This window comes from Pantherophis guttatus, chromosome 4 (assembly GCF_059756535.1).
Source record: "Pantherophis guttatus breed Tessera chromosome 4, ASM5975653v1, whole genome shotgun sequence".
Lineage (NCBI taxonomy): Eukaryota > Metazoa > Chordata > Lepidosauria > Squamata > Colubridae > Pantherophis > Pantherophis guttatus.
In genome coordinates, this window is record NC_142066.1 from 113,294,684 (window position 1) to 113,309,041 (window position 14,358).

The 14,358-nt window shown below is 43.3% G+C and overlaps 1 protein-coding gene across 4 annotated transcripts in view; it reads right to left on the bottom strand.

Annotated features, from left to right (window-relative positions):
* KAT2B (lysine acetyltransferase 2B) overlaps positions 1–14,358 on the bottom strand; it is a 111,791-nt gene that overhangs the window by 64,166 nt on the left and 33,267 nt on the right. For all 4 annotated transcript variants that reach the window (XM_087892576.1, XM_034402238.3, XM_087892575.1 and 1 more), the window contains exons 2-6: positions 13,894–14,020; positions 10,600–10,745; positions 10,347–10,436; positions 8,307–8,488; positions 5,982–6,173 (exon numbers count right to left, since the gene is read on the bottom strand). In XM_087892576.1, coding sequence (XP_087748702.1) covers positions 5,982–6,173; positions 8,307–8,488; positions 10,347–10,436; positions 10,600–10,745; positions 13,894–14,020 — 737 coding nt within the window. The remainder of the gene's footprint in view (positions 1–5,981; positions 6,174–8,306; positions 8,489–10,346; positions 10,437–10,599; positions 10,746–13,893; positions 14,021–14,358) is intronic.

A 14,358-nucleotide genomic window follows, 5' to 3' on the forward strand; every position in this document is an offset into this window, starting at 1 on the left:
GCGTGGGATATACCCAAGTTAGTTAGGGGGGGCCATCAGACAGGTCCGGGGCAAGCACTGGAGCACTGACCGATTGTAGAACACGCGGCCAAAGGAAGCATCAGCAGCCGCAAAAGAATCAATCTTATAATGTCTAATGAACGGGGATAAGGTGGTCCAGGTGCAGATTTCCGAAACCGAGGCTTGAGTTGCCCACGCAGCTGATGTGGAGGCACTCCTGGTAGAATGAGGAAGGACTTTGCCCGGAGGAGGCTTGCCTGACGCGGAGTAAGCCTTACAGATACAGGCTTTTAGCCATCGTCCAATCATAGTAGACGAAACTTTTTGGCCCAGAGAAGCCGGAAGAAATGAAACGAAAAGAGCTTCAGAACGACGGAAGGCCGAGGTCCGCTTGATGTACCGACGGATGGCCCTCCGAACATCAAGGGTATGCCACTGGTCCTCCAACGGGTGTCTGGGGTCCAGACAAAAATCAGGAAGGACCAGCTCCTGTGCACGGTGGAAAATCGAGTTGACTTTCGGGAGAAAGGAGAGGTCCATCCGGAGGACGACTCAATTAGAATGGAATACACATAAATCCTCCTGAACTGACAGGGCAGCCAATTCTGAGATCCATCGAGCCGATGTTACCGCGATCAGGAACACGACCTTGAGAGTTAGGAAACGCAGTCCAATAGATCCCAAGGGCTCGAAAGGAGGAGCCGTGAGGGCCCGGAGGACCAGCGGGAGATCCCAAGAAGGATATCGATGGATACATGGAGGACGGAGATTAGATGCGCCCCTCAAAAAGGATCTAATCTGCCGATTGCGAGAAACTGGCACGTCCAAATCAGTAGAACTTGCCTGCAAAGCGTGTTCGCCGCGAGGCCCTTGTCGAAACCTGCATGCAGGAACTCCAACACGTCGGAGGCCGAAGCAGAAGTGGGATCAGAGTGTGTGGCGGCGCACCAGGAAGAGAAGGAGCGCCAAGTGGCATTGTAAATCCTAGTCGTGGAAGGCCGCCTGGAGGCCTGGATGATGGAGATAACCCCTCCGGACAGGTTGTCCTTGGTCAGGAGGATCCGCTCAAGTGCCAGACGGTCAACTGCAACCATTGAGGCTCTGGATGCAGTATGACACCCTGGCTGAGAGAGATCCTGTGATCCCGGATCCGCCACGGAGGGGCAACTGATAGGTCCACCAGGTCGGCGAACCAGGATCTGCGCGGCCAGTGGGGAGCGACAAGAAGGACGTCCGCTCGCTCCAGAAGAAGTTTCCGGATCACCCTCGGAAGGAGAGGAAGGGGGCGGGGGAAGGCATAAAGAAGACCCCGTGGCCAGGGGCATAGAAGGGCGTCAGTGCCTTCTGCCGTGGGACACTGGAACCGGAAGAAAAATCTCGGTAGTTGTGCATTGGTCGGATGGGCAAAGAGGTCGAGTATGGGACGGCCAACCTGGCCGATAGCTCCTGGAAGAGGGACGGATGGAGGCACCACTCGACATGATCGATCTGCTGATGGCTGAGCCAATCCGCTTGGCGATTGTCGGATCCGGATATATGGTCCGCCGTCAACGACTGAGTGTGTAGTTCTGCCCAAGTCAAGAGCACGGTCGCTTCCACCATCAAGGGAGCCGGGCGTGTTCCTCCCTCGCGATTTACGTGCGCTTTTGCCGTCACGTTGTCCGTAAGGATCCGGACATGTTGGTCTTCCAATAGGGACTGGAAATACAACAGTGCGAGTCTGATTGCGCGAAGCTCCAGCCAGTTGATGTCGTTGGCTGTCCCGACCGGAAACCAGCGACCTTGCATGACCTGGTTCCGAAGGTGGGCACCCCAGCCCATCAGGCTCGCGTCTGTGGTTACTGTCACTTGCGGTGGGTTTTGGAATAAACACCCGGAGAGCATGGATGGAGAGATCCACCAAAGTAGGGAATCGCAAACTGCCCGTGGTAACTGGACTCGGGAGTTGCTGCGATTTGTCTTTTGAAAAGGTAACAGGTACCATTGCAGGGGCCTGGAATGGAATCTGGCCCAAGGTACAATGTAGATGCAGGATATCATCTTGCCTAAAAGAGTCGACAGGAGCAGCAACAGTACCCAGGGAAGCGACAAAATCTGGAGAACCAAGGAGCAAATACTGAGGCGACGATCCTCCGACAGAAAAACCATGCCCAGCTGAGAGTCTAGGATCGCCCCTAGGTGGAGAATCCGAGTGGTGGGATGGAGATGGCTCTTTCCGACGTTCAGCGTGAAGCCATGCGACCGAAGAGAGGATGTCACCAACTCGAAATCCCTCAGAGCGAGAGCGAGCGACGACGACAGGATGAGGATGTCGTTGAGGTAGCAATAGAGCCGGATAGGGATCAGCCGGAGAGAAGCGGCTACGGCAGCCAACACCTTCGTAAAGACCCGCGGGGCCGACGACAGGCCAAATGGCATTGCCCGGTATTGGAAATGCAGGTCGTTGTAGGTGAACCGCAGGAAGCGACGAAGTGCTGCATGGTTTGGAATGTGCAGATAGGCTTCCTTCAAGTAGATGGAAGTCATCAGGTCCCCGGGGCGAATACAGTCCACAATCGACCGCAGCGTCTGCATTCTGAATTGACGGTACTTGATGAATTTGTTGAGTGCCTTCAGATCCAGGATTCCCCTCCATCCTCCAGAATTTTTGGCCACCAGGAAAAAGACGGAGTAGAAGCCGGTCCCGTGTTGACAAGGAGGGACCGTCTCTATGGCCCGGATATCCAGGAGATGTCGAATCTCCGTCTCGAATAAGTCCTGTTTCTCCGGGTTGGATGGAACGAGGCATCTGATAAATTGTGGAGGAGGGAGAGAGCTGAACTCTAGCGTGAGGCCCAGGCCAATGGTCTGGCAGATCCATGCGTCCGTAGTGGTCCGCTCCCATTGATCCGTGAAAAGGTGAAGGCGACCGCCAATGGGAGCCGAGTGGTGAGAGTCGCTTTCCCCTGTGGAAGGGGCGGGAGCTCGAGCCCCGGAAGGGTCTCTTGAAGGGAGGCTGTCAACAGCCCCGGTCCCAAAAGCTGGGCCTCTCGGAGGGTCTGTAAAACCCCTGAGAGGGCGGACGGAATTGGTAGGACCCACTGGGTCCGGAATCTGACCGAAAGGGCGGCCGTTGAGAGTAAGGTGAGTAGCGGCAATCTCCCCGTCGGAACGAGGTCGGCATCACTTTCCTCTTGTCCTTATCTTCAACGAGGATGGGGTCAAGCGCATCACCAAAAAGTTTTGCCCCTTTGAATGGGACGGAAGCCAGCTGCCATTTTGACTTATTGTCCGCTCTCCATTGTCGGAGCCACAGGAGGCGGCGAGAAGCGACGGTGGCTGCGAGGGAGCATGAGGCGAACTTGGCCGCATCCAGGGACGCGTCCGCAGAATATTCCGCTGCCGCAACCAGTTTATTTATATCCTGGTGTAAGCGCTTGTCGTCCTGAGGGAGGCGATCCTGCAACTGGCGGAGCCAGATGAGGGAGGCACGATTGAAGAAGGACGAGGATGTAGCAGCCCTGATAGCCCAAGCGGCCGCCTGATGATTTTTGTGGAGAAGAGCCTCCACCCGCTTGTCCTCAGTGCGCAAGCCGTCCGCTATGTCACTAGTCAGAACTGACGACGCTGTAAGTTGAGCCATGGGGGGCATCCACAGAAGGCAGTTGTAGCATCTCCTGCAGATTAGGCGCTGAGCAGTATAATTTCTTATCCAGGCGATTTGGAGCTGGCGAGGAAGCTGGCAAGCCCCATGGGCGCTGAATGACCTCCGTAATTCAGTAATTATGGAGGAGAGACTTAAACAAGGCCGGGCGGAAGAGCCTAGTTAGTGGAGGCCTATCCGGCAGAAGGCCCTCGTCCTCCGAAAAGTCGGAGTCAATATGGTCCTCGTCCTCCCAGTTGGAGTCCTCACTGTGGAACGAGTCCTGATAACATTCATAGTCTCAGTAGTGGCTGGAAGATGTGGTAGCCAGAGGCTGGTGCTGGTGCTGGGAGGTCTGAGAGGTCTGGGTGACAGCAGGAGCCCAGGTGCCCAAGGCCATAAGGTTGGATATAGTGGCCGCTACGATGGACTGGACGTCCAAAGGTGGATCGGGCCGGGAAGCCTCCGCTTGACGTAATACAGCTGCAGTTGGTGTATAAGTAGCAGATGGAGCGGACCGGCTAGAGGAGCGACGAGAACTGGACCCCGGCTCAGGTTGAGAATGTGTGAAAACAGTCCCAAGCAGGGCAGGAGGACGAGCTTCAGCCGCAGAAAGGAGGAAAGTCCCGATTCCGCCAGTGGTGGTGGAGCAATGGCCAAGGCCTTCTGCTGTGCCACACGAAATTGGCGCTCCAGGGCGCAATGCCGTCGTTGTTCATCCTTAGTTGAATGTGAGCCCCTGGAGTCAAGTTGGGCCGAGGAAGACGGGGGGGCGGAAGCCGCCCGTGTGGATCGTGACCTTGATTTGGACCTTTTCTTGGCAGGGGGAGGTTCCATGACCAATTGCCCGTCGGAGAGGTCCAGATCAGAAGACAGTTCTGGGTTTGCCACTGAAGAAGATACAGGTAAGATCTTTTGTTTGTTTGTTTTTTTAAAAAAAAAGGTCAGAAAAATGAAGCAAGGTCACTAAGTGAAGCACAGGTCAGGAAAAGCGACAGGGAGCAATGGAGTCACTGAAGCCGTAGACAGGAGAGAAGGTCGAGACAGAATGCCACAGCGAGGAGCAGGGAACCGATAGCCAAGCAAATTGACGGTCTGGAGGAAGCAGAGATGATTGGAGGTAATAAGGGGGTTCTGCGCATGCATTAAGCGCCAGTATGAGTGATGGTCACAGCGAGAAGCAGGGAATCGCCAGCCAGGCAAATTGCCGCTTCGGGGGAAGCCGAAATGATCGTAAGTAAGAGAGGAAGGCTGCGCATGCACCAACAGTCGAGACAAGCAATGGCGGGGCAGAGTAATGCCGAAATTTTGGAAAATACGCAGCAAACAGGCAGAAGATCACAAAACTGTAGCGGCAGCCAAAGTAGGTCAGAAAAGTTAGATAGCCTCCGTAGAAAACAGTCCTTCAAGAACTTAAGCGATGCCTGAAATAAAACCGCTGTTTGAAATTTGAAATGCAAAATGGCGGCAGGCGGGAAAAGCTCTCCTCAGCGCAGCAACGGCCAAGCAGGGACAAGCGGCAAAGGCAAGTCGATCAGGGCGATGCCTCAGCGGGTCGATCGGCCTCCGAGAGATAGTAGGGCACAATCCGGGGGTCGCACCAGCGATTTCCGCCGCGGAAGCCCAGGAATACAGGAGGAAAACCAGCCGCAAGACACGCTAGCCAGCAACAACGAGGAAATTGTTAAAAAATAAAATCGCAAAGCGTGGGTAGAAGAAGGGAACGATGAGTATTGTCAGAGCAAGCCAAAGTTCAGTCTCTTCCACTCGACTGAGTGAACTAAACTGACATCAGTCGAGCAGAAGAGGCGGAACCGAGGCAGAAAATTTAAAGGGATACACTCAATCTCTGACAAGCTCAACGTGAACATTACCCACGCTTTGGATTCTCCAAGCAGCGCGCTGGAGAACAAATAGCATTTTAAGTCAAAATCAAAAAACCACATTATGGCCTACAATTATCAGGAACAAAGAGTTAAATAACTACAGAATGGTTCCAGAAGGCTTTAACTGAAAACATTATTCCAGAATTATTCTTTAGTTTGTTTGTATACTTTATTTGCAGTTTCTCTTGATACTCCTCTCCGTGATAAATAATTATGGTATATTTCTCTTCAGACTTTACAGTAAGGAGAGATATTACAATAACAGGTCATGATCACACTGAAGGAACAAAGCTACCGTATCCAGACTGCAAAACTCTGGACTGCACTAAATGATATTCAAAAAAAATTTCTTTATATCTCTCTACCATCAAGTGGTTATCTGGAATTTTGCAGTGCAAACCTTGTAACTCTGTAAAAGAGTAATATATAGTTTTCAAATTAATCAGAAAGTTGATAACTTTAAAAAAAATTACTTGGGAAAATGTGTTAGGATTAGTGTTCGTTTCTCAAGAGGAAGTTTGTCCTTTTCCTGTCTTGCATGTTCAAGAAGTTGCCGTCTCATAACGGTAAAAACAGAGCGCAGCAATGTTCTCCCAAAAATTTGTGTTGTTTCATATTGAGGTAGACTGTCACAAAACTGGGGAACATTGCAGTAACACAGCCACCTACAAAGAAAAAAATAAAATACAAACTCAATTAATCCAAATGACTATGCAATGTATTTCAATCAAACTCACTTAATATGTTTACTTTACAGAATGAATTACTGAAATTTCTAAACAAGCATTTTATATCATATAATTATTCTGTATGTATTCTGTAACTAACTGAACTGCAGAATACATCTACATTCAGCAGAATTGTATAGCCTAGAAGATTTCCTAATATCTCCTAGATGAACCAGATTGTAATAGATTATACACCAGATTCCCAGGTTTAAGCCAGGATTGTGAAAGGAATCTGGCTGGGGGTTCCTGATGAGGACTGATTTTTCTGGAAAGGGGGTCCATTAGGGATATTTAGAAGCTGAGAGTGTGAGTTAAAGTGCTTCAAGGAGTAAGATCCTCTCCCAGGGATGTGTTTTTATGAGTGATGGTGAGGAGGTATTCTACTTTTGGACCAGTCAGCCAGGATGGGGGAGAAAAGGCCTTTGGAGGATGGGGGGGAGAGCCTAGAGGTGGGTGAGAACATTTCATTGATGATGGATAGGGGAGATATGGTAGAAGACAAGGGGCTACCCTGACCCTGGCTTCTGGCCCTCTGGGCTCTACTCTATTTTGCAGACAGCAGGCATTCAGATGCTTGGGCTTTTGACTGTTTAATGCCAGGTCAGACTGTAAAAAGGCTACCCTCATTTGTGATTTGACTGCAGATAAGAAGGTTCACATAGAGTGCATTATGAAGATCTGGTTGTGCTTAGAGGGCAGGTGCCCATCTTGTGGCTTTACCCAACTGGGTTGGATTCAGGTATAGACTCAGGTATGGATTCAGACAGAACCTTAGGTCAGCAATGGAAAAGGATAAGTGTAATCCAAGAATCTCTGATAGTTCTCAACAGTGCTTCCCCAGATTACATGTTCCTTAGACTCAGCTCTAGAGATCCTTTGGGGCTGTTACTTTTGTACTAGCCTCCTTGATATGTAGCAACCTGGTTGCCTAGACTCCTTGATTCCACAACTGGGCTGGCAGTGGAGTTTCCCAGGTTTATGATCCTGGAATCTTAAATCTATCTTTTCTAGAATTGGAATCAGAGGCAATTTGGGAGTTCATGGATACCATGATAACCATCCCATGTAATCTAGGACACAACATGTGAAAGGAGACCTAATCTGGTCTAATCTGGTTTTGCTGACAGTGTGATCTGGATATGGGGGAGCTCTCACTTGTTCCCTGCTGTCTGGATCTGATTGCTACTTGGTAACCATGGAGTTCTCTGGCACGGCTTCCAACTGCAGGGAGGCTGGCCCAATCAACCAAAGTACCCTTTGGGTTTCAGAGCTTGAGATTGTTCTTGATAGTCTGCTGCATAATCCAACTGAGGTCACAGTTGCCTTCTGGAATATGGGGGGCATAGATCTGATTGCACTCTTATGATGTCTTTCCTACTGTGAATCCTGACATTCTCCTTGGTTTACCAAAAACATTGAGGGAGATTAACAGATGAAGAGACACCTAGAATGCTTTGGAGGGTGATGAGGAATGAATGTAATTGCCAGGTCCTGAAAAATTGTTTCTGCTAAAACCCACGGGGAACCAAAACTATGGTAGAGCCTACGCAGGACAGTATTAACTGTTATGGGTGGATATGCTCACCTCAGCTATGAATTTTGTGATATAGTTTTAAATTGTTGTACTGTTTTCATATTGTTTTAACTCTTTCTGAGCTGCCCAGTCATGTTATTGAGATGGGTTGTTATATAAATGTGAGAAATGAATAACTGCTAATTGTCACTTGATGAAGAATATGCCACTGGATTTTCTGGCTTGGTTAAAATTTAAATCTTTAGGTGGCAGAAAAAGAGTAGTGACATCTATCATTTATCTAGTTGCTATTTGTCAGAGTTAGACTACATCTGAATATAAGGGCTCTGCTATTAACAGTTTTGCTCATTGCAGAGTTTATTTATTCCAAAACCACCGTCTAAAAGCACAACCATTTTTATTCCAGTATGTTTACCTTCTGCATGACATGATATGGGGAGAAACCATTGCCACCTGCTATCTACTATGAACTATCTCAAGACACAGTGAAAACCTAATATATATGTGTGTGTGTGTGTGTATATATATACTGTTACCTTGTGTAGTTTATTTTATAGCCAGCAATGTCGTCATTAGGTGACCTCAGTCGCCACTGGGAAGGTGTTTCCAAGTGCCAGTAATTGATGCGGTTGAGAAACATTTTAGCCAATTCTACTATGGTTTGTCTCTCTTTTGATGGGAGATGACTAAATTTGTATTGTACAAAATTATTAACTCCCTTAAAGAAGAAACAGAAAGGAAAGGAGTTATGAAAACCTGGTATAAAATTCAGAAATTTTATGGACCTAAGGAGAAATAATTTCAAACAAATATTTTCTATAGAAAATTTCAAGGCATCTTTACTAACCAGCTTGTATCTGGTTCATACTTTATGTCATATATTGGTTTCTTAGGAAAGAGACTACAGGTAGCGCTCAACTTACAACAGTTCACTTAGTGACCGTACAGTTACAACAAGTGACTTAGGACCTTTTTTCACACTTACAACCTTTGCAGCATTTCCATGGTCATGTGATTTACATTCAGATGCTTGACAAGTGACTCACATTTACGATGGTTGCAGTGCCCCAGGGTCATTTTGCAACCTTCTGATAAGCAAAGTCAATGGGGAAGCCAGATTCACTTAACAACCAGGTTACTTATTTAATGATTGCAGTGATTCACTTAATAAATGTGACAAGGTAGGTCATAAAATGAGGCAAAACTCACTTAACAAATGTTTTACTTAACAACATAAATTTTGGGCCCAATTGTGATTATAAGTTGAGGACTGCCTGTATATCACTCTTTATAATATATAGTTTGGCTGATCACAATGGCATATCTTAGTCCACAATATAGGATGAGATATTAACTTCATTATAACTAACAGTGATTTTATGTTGGTATACAAACCAAAGATCAATAACCAGGTGGATAAATTCTGTATAATAAACCATGATGTTCAGGAATGCCCTTCAGTTTAAGACATGTTTCGCATCTAAAAGTGCTCTTATTATGTCTCCAATTTTATAAAACACACCCATAGTATTTAAAACTATAATTCTGGAGTTATGAGCTAAGTTTGTAAAGAAATATAGTTTCTAATATTGCCCTCCCTTCCCACCAATGTTTCTTCTCACTTGAAGGTATAGAGAAGTACAAGAAGAGAAGGGGAACTGGGATCTCAAGTAATTATTGTAACTCAAATGCTTCTTTGTGCCTGTATCTCCCACTACTGTCCATATCAGAGCATCTTAGTGAATCTTCCCTGGCTGTAATAAATATAGCTCGTTTCATATATGAATCCAAACTGCATTTGCCAAAGTAACTTTGGTCAAAATAATCTGATATAATTAACCTATATATCCAGATTTGTATATGACATTATTAATCTTCTCAAATGGGTGCTTAAAACAACCAAAATTCGAATACAGTTTTAAACCTCATTCCAGTACAATAAGCTTATTAAATGCTTAACATTTAACTAATGTTTATATATTCATCTTGGCTAATAACAATAGTTACCTTCCTGAATCAGCACCTTAGTTTCTAAAAATATCAGCTACCTACCTAGGGTCTTGTAGTGATACAAATTGTATCAGCTACTGGATTCATTTTAAACATCCTTTTTTGTATTGCTAATGGTGGATTTTCCAATTTACAAGATGCTTTTTCCATCCAATTTCCAGGGGCACTGAACTAAAATACAAAGGCCTCTCTGTAGACATGTACAAAAGAATACATTAAAAAGAGTACTACTTAAACTAAAGATAATCATTATAACATACAGATAAAAGTGCAAGTTGAATTCTAAAATACATGCAATTGGTTTACAATGCCTGTTGGCGTAAGAAAAGGCAAAACTATCCTAATGTGAACTTTTATGTTGACAGCTTTCTTTCCTGGTCAACATAAGAAAATCATATTTTTGTATTGCCATAGACTCTTTATCTTTTGTTAAAGAACTATTAGATCAATGTTTCTCATTGATTCTGGGAGTTGAAGTCCACCCATCTTCAAGCTTCCAAGATTGAGAAACACTGTATTAGATAAACATAATATCATACTAAGAGATGCCTGCATGCATACTTTACCTGTTCAATACTAGGTTTCTCAAATGGGGGACTTTCCAGAGATCCTTCCACAACAGGTTTCCCCATATGTAATATACACTTCCTCAAAAGCTGTTGAAAAGAGTTGGAAAATGATAATGAAATGTTACAATTTCATACTTTATTTATGTTTATAACACCTCTACACACTTGTAAGTCTGGCTTAGATGAGTGCATTTGAGGTCACAGCTGCAACTTAAAATGTATTTTCTAAACAGAAAAGCATTCAATTTACCTTGAATAAGTAAAAATAAACCTGCTTGGTATCTGCATCTTCTTCTTTGTGAACACAGGTGAAGAGATACTCAACATCCAACACAATTCCCAACAGCCTATTCATTTCTTCTTCTGAGACATTCTCCAAATGGGAAATATGAGCGGCTAAAACAAACAAGGAAATCTTAGGCTTTCAAGGAAAAGGTCAAGCCACTGAAAATATATAGTACAGTCATTCTTGACTTGATGCCTTCTTTTTTATGTATAGGCTTCAATTCAACATAGGAAAATCATAGGTTTGAGGAGTCTAACAACACAACACCAATCTTAAACTAGCAAGAGTCAAACTTGTTTATATCACCCTGGAGCAAACATTTGATAAAGCCTGTTCAAGCTCTGAAAATTACTAATGCATTCTTTTCCACAGAACAGGCTGTTTATAACAATGATCAGAATTATTTTTAGGTTTTCTTTTTCTTTAGTTAATGAAAGATTTATTTGTAGGAGCAAGCACCATTCTATTACTATACCAAATCATTCATATATATATATATATATATATATATATATATATATATATGTATGTATGTATGTATGTATGTATGTATGTATGTATATCTATATGTATATGTATATCTATATGTATATGTATATACACGGGATTGATCTTTTACTATATGTTTAATATTATACATTTCATAATGCAGGCATGTTTGCTACTAGGAGAATGTTTTGGTTAACAGTTTACAAATAGAAGGAATTACTTCATCTGTCTTAAATGATACTGGTAATCTAACATATCTTACAGATTTACTTCTTAGATACAATTTTATTTCAGATACTAATCAAAGATCCATTTTCTTTAGGAAAATTTTGAAATGAAAAACTAAATTTTAGCAGGATTTTCTAATGTCCAAGTGCTGTATATTAATAACTCATTCAATTTTTTGAAAAACATTTATTAATATATGTCCCTGATAACTTAACAAAAATAATATTTCCATCTTAAAAGCTTAATAAATGGTCATTGTAATCATGCAACAGACAGATGCTAATTAGGAAATTAGTTAAGCTGTCATTTTAATAACACCATTTAAACTCTGAAGTCTAAACTTCTATTATGATTTCTTCAGTAATTTATCTATCTAGTTTTCAGATTTTTGCTTGAAAAAGCATCATCATCTTTTTGTCCTTACAAAGCTAAACATAGGAGATGATCAAGATGAGGCCAAGGGCAGGCTCAAACATATCAGTTTGGAGTCACTACAATCCCATAAGAGAACTACCCACCCTTGAAGTCTATTTGTTTTGGTCTGGTGCCAATTCACCTTGATCATTAATGGTTCAAATTCTTGTGTATATGTAGCATGAAATAAATTTGTAGTACTTTTGAACTCTATTCTGGCTCCTGACACTAAATATAATTAAAATCCATTGTTTCAGTAGCCTTGTTCTATAATCAATGTCATTAGCCACTTTCAAATGTGACAAGCTGTGGATACTAGCTAATTAAAGCACGATATATAATAGAATGCTAGTTACACAATCTTTGTCCAGGCTTTACTCTATTTTTGACAAGGAATGCAAGCCAAGTGATAGTATGACATAGGTTCCCCTTATAATCTGGCTTTATCACTCTTAGAGGCAGGACCGATGGTTTATCTGAAATAGCTTTAATGCAATTTTCATCTTATTAAAAAACACATATAACTATAGTACTTATATACACACATGCATATAGCATAGCATAGCATAGCATAGCATAGCATAGCATAGCATAGCAAAACAAATAGCTAAATGAAATCCATTCTTATCAATATCATCTGGATTTTGTGATCTATGTTTGCGATTGTATTTGAGGATTCTGAAAGTCGAAGTGTAATATATCTGGATGGTACATGCTGGGGAAGGGAAAGAATTACTATTTACTCAGTCTTTCCTTGCTATACTATTTTCATCTGCAGCGTATTTTTAGACAAACCGCTAAGGTGAATATTTGTACAAATAAGTAAAATGGCATTACATACATAAACACAAACCCAAATAACCCCATATATTTTTTATGACACGAATTCCTAAATTTTTATCTTCGTATTTCCTTTATGGTATCTTAATGAACATCCCACTCCTAAAAATCCAAAATGAATACTAATGAACAATGAAAACAATACAAGTAATCTTCAACTTACAACCTTTCATTTACTGGCCGTTCGAAGTTACAATGTGAAGCCGGTGAAGGCAACTCCCGACGGTTTGAAAATGGCGGCAAGCCTGCGCGCCGAAACCGTCGCCTCCGCCGCCGAATCAATGAAACAATGCACGGGGAGCGCACCGCCAAGGTGACGCAACCCCGGAGCCGCCGATAATAAAAGCAAGAGCAGTGGCGATAGCGGCAAGCCTGCACGCCCAGCCCACGCTTGCGGCTAAAGCAAGGGAGCCGGATCCGCCCCGAAGAGTCAGAATCCGGCGGCTGCGATCTTCTGAGGCGCGGGCAGCCCGGAGCCCCAGACACACCACGCACAACCAGCAGCCCAGTTACTCGTATTCCAACCGTGAAAGGAATAATCAAAAATAAAGGAAAAACCTAAACGGAAAAATATAGACCTAGGGAGAGCAATTTAAAATAAATCCAATTTTCTACAGCTCTAAAATTCACGTCAGCTCTTGTCAGTAACTGAGTGATAGACTGGAGGACTATGGGATTGGAGGCATAGCTTGACAGGGAGAGTTTAATCAGCTCTCACTCAGTTAGTGTCAAGATCTGAGGGAAGATCCCAGCCATGGACAGTGGGAGCAGCGCTCAGGAAAAAGAGCGACTTTTTCACACTTAGCAGCAGCCCATGGTCAAAGTTTGGATGCTTGTCAATTGGTTCATATGTATGATAGTTGCAGTGCCCCAAGGTCATGTGATCATCTTTATAATCTTCTGACAAGCAAAGTCAATGGGAAAGCAGATTCAATTTATGACCATGTTACTAGCTTAAGAACTGCAGTAATTCACTTAACAAGTATGTCAAGAAAAGTCATAAAATGGCGCAAAATTAACTTAAAAACTTTCATTTAGCAATATAAGTTTAATGCTTATTTGTGGTTGTAAACTGAGGATTACCTGTATAATGAAAAAAATTGTAAATATGATTTTATTGTAACAATGTATTTAAAACGTTCTTCACATCTCCCCTTGATTTACAGCTTCTCTTGACTCAATGTGCACTTGCCCAAGGAAAATACATGTCACAGTTTGGGAAACTGTGGTGTATATTATAATATTCACAAAAATATTTCTGAAAAAGAACAAGCAAAAAAACCTTACCTAGTGCATGATTACAACTACGACATGGTTCACTAAGGCTTACAACAGACTGCTGCAAGTCTACCCTGGGTGGAGTAGGAGGTGGGTTAGGGTTTTTCCAGCCATTACATTTACAAGAATCCTCTGCCTATAATTAAAAAAAAAATAGGGGTGGAAAACAAATAGAAATTATGTAAATTTGAATAATACCAATTATTGCCATATTTCTGAAAACATGATAGCAGAGTGTTTTTAATTCAGTAAAAGCACTATTTACTTTTATTCTACAATCATGCATAAACAGCTGCTAAAGAGGGTTTTGGGAAGATGATAAAGTCTGGGCCATATAAAACGTGAGGAATAAGATGATAATGTTCTCATGTTTCTCCTTCTCATTGCTTATTTTATCTTATCACCAATTAATGTGTGCACATATATACATACAGATGTATATATACTAATTTTGAAAATTAGGTAAAATTGACA